Raw genomic sequence first — 8,768 nt, 5'->3', positions numbered from 1 at the left:
CTCCAGTACTGTTTTTCTGTCCAAACCCATGGCCACTTGAAGCCTAAGTGAATTTACTCTACCCTTTGGCTCCCACTACATTCTTCGGTTGAAATGAATCTAGCTCTTAATCACTTCAGTCAGTCTAATTATAATGAAATACCAATCTAATGTTTGATAGTCCCCCCATGAAATTAAAATGAAACCACCCTCACCACCTCTACCCCAGCTCCCAAAAGTTTTATGAAACTTTGTTGATGCTTTACGCCAAAGATGCCCTTGGGCTTCTTCCAGGAGAGTGATATAATCCATAGAAGGTCAGGAAGAGGTCATTGAGCCTGTTTCCTGTCACCTGTTCCCTGTCATGCATCCAGAATCAGAGACCAGCAGGTATTTAAGTAAAGCTGTTGGAATCTCGTGTGCTACAACCCTACTTTAACCACAAGCTACTTCTTTATTTTCAACATCATTGATCAAAATCAGATTATTTGAGGTGGGGGGATGGCATGGAGTGGCATAGGAAGAAGTAAGGCAAGCCTTCTTTCCTGAATACAAAGCCTGGTGACCTCAAATTGTGCCACTCTGGGTTCCTGGGATGTAACTTCGATCTCTCTCAATTCCAGTCGTGTTGACCAGTTAAAGTATGATGTCCAGCACCTGCAGACTGCTCTCAGAAACTTCCAGCATCGGCGATATGCAAGGGAGCAGCAGGAGAGACAGCGAGAGGAGCTTCTGTCTCGCACCTTCACCCCCAACGTAAGCCAGGCGCCGGGGGTGGGAGTCTGCAGGTACTTGACAGCTCATTGAAGCTGGAGCTCAGGATCTGAGCGTCATCCTTGTAGGTGATGTCTGAAGCAGACTGATGAGGAGACCAACTGGAAATGACAGTGGGCCTTGTGCACCGCCACAGAGATTATAACTAGACAGGGCATCAGTCTCTTTTTCTAACAGAAACCTGAGGAGGAAGCAGTTAACTTGGGGGAATGAGCGGGGGTGAAAATTGCCTGGTTTGACTGGGCCAATGCAGAGAGGTCGTGGTTGACATGGTAGAAACGTTTTTTTCTGATCAGATAGAGACAGATGATTAGAATTTAGGCCATTTTTAGTGAGGGCAGCATTTCAAAGCTGCCTTCGGGCAGTTTGCCTTTGTGCTGAGTATGTGTGTGGTTCCAGTGTCAGGTGCATTACAATGTTTTTGTCCCTAGTCTGAGCAGCAGTTTTGGAGGAATTTGTTAACAGATTTTTTGTTTTAGATGGATTACTTGTTTTGAGCCTATTTGAAAGTGGTCTATTGGTTTTCATGTTTGATTTTGTAGAACACCATTGTCCCTGCCCTTTGGTTTCAATAGGATCATTTTCTGCACATGATGTAGGACATACTGACCTTTTTCTTGTGTTCTACATATTCCACCAAATGAGGTGGGTTTGGGGGTGGTTTTTTGTTTTGTTGTTTTGTTTTGTTTGTGTGTGTGTGTTTTTATGGAGATGTTTGTTTTCTAAAGAGGTCTTAGCTTCCTAAGCCTGACATCAGAACAAATCAGTTCCCAATTTGCAGATGTTTAACTCTTTGCTGTGTGCACACTTGTAGTAAATTTCCCCAAGTATTCAGAATGTACCTCTGTAGTTTCTGTGTCTCTAGAGTAAGCAGTCAAGTAACAATGACTAACAATTCAAAACTGTGATGGAAACAAAAATAGATATAGAGGCAGAGCTGCCTCGAACAGACTGTCAAACTATAGCAGGAAGGCCGGATGGGGGAGTCGGGTACAGGAGGGGGGTAGGGTAAGAGATCAACCGAAGGACTTGTATGCATGCATATAAGCATAACCAATGGACATAAGACACTGGGGGGTAGGGGAGGCCAGGGGATTGTGAAGGGCCGGGGGAAAAAAAGGAGACATGACATATGTAATACTCTTTGTAATACTTTAAGCAAAAAAAAAAAAAGTGTGATGGAAACGTGTTGTTGGTATAGTGGTAAGCATGGCCGATTTTCAATAGTGTAATGAACTCTATGACACTCTGGAAGATGTTATGTGGGCTCTTGATTGTTAAAAAAATATATTTTATTGATTTTTTACAGAGAGGAAGGGAGAGAGAGATAGAGAGTTAGAAACATTGATGAGAGAGAAACATCGATCAGCTGCCTCCTGCACATCTCCCACTGGGGATGTGCCTGCAACCAAGGTACATGCCCTTGCCCGGAATCAAACCTGGGACCTCTCAGTCCGCAGGCTGACGCTCTATCCACTGAGCCAAACCGGTTTCGGCAACTTAGGCATTTCTTAGGCTGGGGACTTGCTGAATGAACTTCTTCCTATTTACTCTATGATCTGGAACTATCTTACATTTTTCTGAGAGATAGTGCTCATCAGCTCTACGCTTTCAGGTGGGAAAGTAAGAAAGATTTGTATGTAAAAGGCATTCAATAAATGCTTGCCAAATAAATGAAGTCTTTAATTGATTCAAACACTGTAGTCTTGTGACCCATTGAGCATTAGCTGTATGTAGAACACTGTTTAAGGTGCTGAGAATAGAGGGGTGAGAAATCCTCTGTTGGCAAGGGGAATTGAAAATGTGTGCATTAATAATTTTGAACTTGAACATCAAAGAAAAGGTGGTTTGACCTCTTTGTAATGATTAAAAGTGGCTGGTGTGACTCAGTTGATTGAAACGTTGTCCTGAACACCAAATGGTCGAGAGTTTGATTCCTGGTCAGGCCACATACCTAGGTTGCACGTTCAATCCCTGACCTTGGCAGGATATATGCAGGAGACCGATCGATGTTCTCTTTCTCTCTCTCCACCTTCCTCTCCCTTTCTCTAAAAATCAATGAACATGTCCTGGGGTGGCTCAGGACATGTGGTAAGAATGGCTCTGGTTGACAGAAGAGTTTGTAGTCATCAGGAGGCAGGAAAGAGAACAGTATTATGGCTGGTCATGAATTGCTTCCGTGTACAGTGCACTTTCCGAGTTAGTTTAGAGCCTAGGATTGGTCCTGATGTTTCTCCTGACAGGATGGCTAAGAGAGCAGACTCTTCACTCAGTACGGGGATTCATGCCTTCCTGGACTTCTTACCAGCTCTGTGAGAACTTAGACAAGTTATTCCAACTGTCTGTGCTTCAGTTTCCTCATCTCTAAATGGGGATAATATGTTAACTACCTCATAAGATTAGGATGAGGATTACGTGAGCTTAGGGTAATGAGCATGCAAAGTGGAAAGTACTTGCCGAAACAGGTTTGGCTCAGTGGATAGAGCGTCGGCCTGCGGACTGAGGGGTCCCAGATTCGATTCCGGTCAAGGGCATGTACCTGGGTTGCGGACACATCCCCAGTAGGAGATGTGCAGGAGGCAGCTGATCGATGTCTCTCTCTCATCAGTGTTTCTAACTCTCTATCTCTCTCCCTTCCTCTCTGTAAAAAATCAATAAAATATATATTTTTAAAAAAAAGTGGAAAGTACTTGATCAGTATTTTTGTTTCCCTTCCTTTCTGTGCAGATTTTTCTTGCCTGCTCAGGAGACCAGTCCTGTCTGAACATTATTTGGGCGTCAGTAAGAAAGCACTGTCTCTTTTGTCCTTAGTCAGTGTCAGTCTAGGTGGAGGGATAAGCTATGGATAAAATAGCTAAAGAACAAAAGCAAACATTTCATGTGGTATTAAGGGGAAGCCAAGTAAAGGAACATTTGGAACAAGCTAGGTTCGTGAGCAGTCAGAGGAAGACTTTGAGAGAAGCCCATGAGGTCTTGAAGGAATCGCTTTTCCCAAGTGGGGGTAATGACAAGAGGCAGGAATAAACAAGACTCGTGTAATGGAACTGAGGAAAGGGACAGAGGCCACTCCAGATCGTTGCTTTGCATTTTTTTCTCTATTAGGTTCCTCTGATTCTTGCACCATTCCCTCTGGCTATGCTTCTGGCTTGGCCTTAACCAACAGGCAGAGCTGTCAAACTCGGTGGGACCGCAGGGGCTGACCAACAAGCAAAGTTAATCAAGTGCCTGCGTTTCTTTCACAGGACTCTGACACCACCATACCAATGGATGAATCACTGCAGTTTAACTCCTCCCTCCAGAACATTCACCACGGCATGGATGACCTCATTGGAGGCGGGCACAGTATTCTGGAGGGACTGAGGGCCCAGAGAATGACCTTGAAGGTGGGGGCCCTGCTGGGGGACAGGGAGAAGGCCTCTTGTTTTGGCCTAATCCAACAGCTTGGTACCTGCATTTGCATTTTGATTACATATCCCCCAATTGTGATACTGTGATGGTGAGACGGAGCCCTTTAGTTTGGGATCCTTCCTTTGGTGTCAAATTATTATGAGTCCAGCAGTAGCCCAATTGCCTTTGCCAGTAGCTATTTCTTGTGCTTGCAACGAATCATAATGTGGCATCTTTTGGTATCCAAGCCTTGTCCCACCTACTGAAGGTGACTGCTGCTCTGAGAGGAACCGATAATAGACTAAGAAATTGTTATTTAATCCACTCATAGAAAGAAGACGTGGCTGTACTTGGGCACCTTGCAGTCAGGTGTTTTCTCGTAAGGGCCTCTGCGTGGACTGCTTTGTTACTGGGACCTTTCTGTGCTGTGGTAACTGAACCCCCAGGGGTGAGGTCTCAGGGCTGCCCTGATTGTTTAGCAGGAGAGAGCTTCTAGAGCACATGCTAGTGATCCCCAGCAACTCCTCACTCACTCTTTAGCCTCAGGTATTGCTGGAAGCCCTGCCCCATTGGCTGAGACTCCAACCCGCTGGGAGTAGTTTACAGAAACATTGCACAGACTCTGATGTCAGTCGTGATGTTTCAGCCTCAGCCCTTTTCCTGTATCAACTGATGGATAATGGGGTGTGGACTGGGCCTTATTATCAGGGTGTGGTTCCCTGTGAACGAAGCACTCCCAGCCACTGAGCTGTGAGAAACAGTCCCTCGGAAGCGTGAGCTTTATCTTAGTTTTTCTTGGACCATGTTGAGGCGATCAGCTCTGCGGGCCCTCAGTACATTTCTGCCACCTTTACCAGGGGGAAGGTCAGGCAAGCCACGGGTGACATGTAACCTCCTGCTGATGGCCTGAAGTGTGGTCTCCGACAGCTTCACGGTGCCCTCCTTTCAGAACAGCCACCTGCAGTAATCTAAACCGATACACGTTGATTAATCCGCCCTCTCTGTAGAACACGGCTGGCCCCATTCCCATATCTCAGGAAAACAGTAAAACCCTTTTAGGACAGGGCTCAGCATGTCACACTAACCTCGAGCAGTGGGGGGTAGAGCCTATTGTTAAGGAGAATGTTGGCTTCCTACTGCAGTCTGGTATCACTGAGGAGTGCAAGCAACTCCTGCCCCTGCACGGTCCCCGGCAGTGAGGTGCTAGGAAGCCTGTGAGGTGGTCAGAGGCTGGAATGAAGTTGCTAATCCCGTGTCCTCTACACACACCACCACCTGCCTTCTTCCCTCCACCTGCCTCCCACCCCATCTCTGTAAGGGAAGTTTTTGGCTTTAACCGTTTGAAATTAACATGGGAGAGAACATAAAGGAGCTGGGCCATGATTTGGGACAGTTCCTGGTTGAACATGTTTATTTTGGGGGAAAGTTATGGTAATTTTTAGGTGATTTTTGAAGCTTGATGCTTGAACTTCAGATGGTGAGGAAATACGCACTTTCAGAGCTGAACAGAATCTTAGGGAGAGTCTAGTATTCACCATCGCTATGTGGAAAAGCATATCTCTGCTCTCCTCTGGCAATAATCAAGTTTGACTTGTGAGATCTCTCAGTGAGGCTTTGAGATCATTGTCTGGGCAGTACTAGGTCTGCACTCCTGTCTGTAGTGCCTCGTGTCATTCTCGTTTCTCTTGCTGCTTCTCGTTTGCTCGTTAATGTGTTGTTCGTTTAAAAAATGAGAGTGGGGCATTAGGTTAGGTGCCATCCATACAGATGCAGTTGGCGATGTGTGAAGTAACTTGGGGTCTCCCCCGCATTCATCTATATTTCTTGTTTCATAAGAATTTGAACGTGATTAAAAATGAAAATTAGAAAGCAGAGAGGAAGAGCAGGCTGGGTGGTTTGGGCTCTTGGTTTAGGAATAAAACACCCTTTTGTTTTTGGTGGTGGGTGGTGACATGTATATAAGGGGTTTTAGATGGTTGTGTTGATGTCTGTCAGTTGTGTTTCTGTCATTCCATCTTGCCCACTTCAAACCTTCTCTTAAACCTGGCACTAGCCCAACGTGTTATACTCAGCAGCATCCTGATAGCAAAGATTTTGGAGCTAGGGAGCAGAGACTGTTTTAATATAAAATTTAAAATTTTTATTGAGGTATCATGTACATGCAAGGCATACAGATCTTATTTGTATAGGTCGTTGAATTTTGACAAATGTATGCATCTTTGTAATTCACACTATATCAAGGCATAGGCTGTTTTCATGGCCCCTGAAAGATCCCTGGTGCCTTTCCAGGTCAGTCTGCCCCTTTCCACAGGCAACCACAGTTCTGATTTATTTCACCATCAATTAATGTTGCCTGTTATTGAACTTCATATAAATGTATTCATGTTACTATTTTGTGTGTGGCTTCTTCTCAGTGTTTCCCAGGCTCTTTCATACTGTTACATGTTGATAATTGGTTCCTTTTTACTGTCAGGTAGTATCCCATTGTCACATGTATCATAAGTTGTTGATCCATCCTCTGGTGTTAGACATCTGCATTCTTTCCAGTTTTAAGATATTTTCCTTTGTTTTCTTCTAGAAGCTTTATTATAGTTGTAGCTTTTATAGTTAATTCTATAATCCAAATTAAGTTTTATATATAATATGAATTGAGGATCTTTTTTTTTTTTAATATATTTTATTGATTTTCTACAGAGAGGAAGGGAGAGAGATAGAGAGCTAGAAACATCGATGAGAGAGAAACATCAATCAGCTGCCTCCCGCACACCTCCCACTGGGGATGTGCCCGCAACCCAGGTACATGCCCTTGACCGGAATCGAACCCGGGACCCTTCAGTCCGCAGGCCGACGCTCTATCCACTGAGCCAAACCGGTTTCGGCGAATCGAGGATCTTTTATTTTTTTTAATTAAATCTTTATTGAAAGTATTACATATGTCCCTCCCCACATTGACCCCCTACGAGCCCACCTCCACCCCAGGTCGAGGATCATTTTTTTACACAAATATATATGCATATACATAGATACTTATATATAATTTATATAAGACGTGTGTGGGTAATACATACATGTGGTATTTATTATAAAACCAGTTGTTCCAGCACATGGGTGGGAAAGACTTTTCTTTCCCCCTTGTGTTGCTCTGGTATCTTGATCAAAAGTCATTTGACCACATGAGAGTGGTTGATGCTGCTTGGTGTATGCTTTCGGCTTGACTAAGAGACTATTGTTGGTAAAGCCCCACCTCATAACAATGTTCACCCCCCTGTTTTTCTTTCTCTTTTCTGCCCCAGGGGACTCAGAAGAGGATCCTTGACATTGCCAACATGCTGGGCTTGTCCAACACGGTGATGCGGCTCATTGAGAAGCGGGCTTTCCAAGACAAGTACTTTATGATTGGTGGGATGCTGCTCACCTGTGTGGTCATGTTCTTCGTGGTGCAGTACCTGACATGAGCCAGCTAAGCCCAGCAGCTGGACAACGTTCCCACTTCATGAGCGTGTGTGACTGTGTATGTGTGCGTGAAAGAGAGAAGGGGGGCCCAGAGGCCATGTTTTAAAATGTATGTCCGTCTTAACTGTGAAAACCACTCAGAAGTCATTGTGACCTGTAACCCAGTGAGTGTTTCAAACCTGCTCTGTTTGCGACATCTTGGAGAGGATGCAAGTGCTACCAAGATTCACGGTGCGTAGGAAATGAACCAAGTACCTGTTCTCTCTTTGTCACTCTCGCTCACTGGGGGAGGAGGTGATGTAATGGTAGGGGATGAAGCAAGGAAAGGAAAAGAATGGCTTTGGTGGTTTTGTCCACATATAGGCACGTCCCGGAGGGCTTTCACGGTGACCCTTTCGGACAGGACTGTCCACACTTTGTCATCATCCAGTTTTTCCGGCTCCTAATGGACAGAGTGGAGCAGAAGCGGAGAGAAAGGGGAAAGAGGTCTTTCCCTGCATTCATTATAGTAAATGGATTCACATGCAACTAGCCACCTCACCCCCAAAATGACATGCAGATGACTGACAGCTCCTACTTGTCACCCTTTCCCAGAGCAGCTCCCTAGAGGAAACGGGCATTGGTGCGGTTGCTGATGAGTAAGATTTTCCACATTACAGCTGTTGGGTGTTGCTCCTTTCTAAACCTAGGCCACTATTATTCTCTGGGCATGTGCAGTCTTAAGACTAAAGACCCTAGTTACTGGAATGGTTGGCTTTTAAGGTTCCAAGACTGCAGCCTGGCACCCATGCCCAGGCTTTGTTGGGCTTTGGCCCCTTAGAAAGTAGCTGTGAGCAAAGGTTAGTGATTTGTCCATTACAGTCTCATCTCTAGTTTTAACATCCCTATCTCTTTGGCTCTCTTTTCTTCCCTTGTAATACATTAGCAACTGCCAGCCAAGCCCCCCTCTGCCCAGCCAGTGTGGGCAGGTGCCACCCTAAAACTATCTCTGGTGTCCTTGTGAGACCAGACCCTTTTCCCTTTTCTGACCAACCCTGGATTAAGAATGGTGCATCGTAGAATTTATTGTAAAGGCAGTCTGCCTGTTCTGATTAATTGCTGCAAGTACCAGAAAGACCTGGTTGGCATATTGTTTTCATCGATGACAGGCCCTCCCAGCCCTATGCTCAGTAGCC

General features: G+C 45.1%; 1 protein-coding gene across 1 annotated transcript; it reads left to right on the top strand.

The window, feature by feature from the left end:
• The first annotated feature begins 252 nt into the window (after window positions 1-252).
• On the top strand, window positions 253-7,925 carry LOC102755291 (Golgi SNAP receptor complex member 2). The gene is made up of 4 exons (XM_015568122.1): window positions 253-296; window positions 537-735; window positions 3,996-4,136; window positions 7,434-7,925. Exons 1-4 carry the CDS (start codon window positions 253-255, stop codon window positions 7,593-7,595), a joined length of 546 nt encoding a protein of 181 aa, XP_015423608.1. The 3' UTR covers window positions 7,596-7,925.
• Window positions 7,926-8,768: the final 843 nt, after the last annotated feature.

This window comes from Myotis davidii, unplaced genomic scaffold, assembly GCF_000327345.1.
Source record: "Myotis davidii unplaced genomic scaffold, ASM32734v1 scaffold684, whole genome shotgun sequence".
Taxonomy (NCBI): domain Eukaryota; kingdom Metazoa; phylum Chordata; class Mammalia; order Chiroptera; family Vespertilionidae; genus Myotis; species Myotis davidii.
This window is presented reverse-complemented; position numbering and strand designations above follow the sequence as displayed.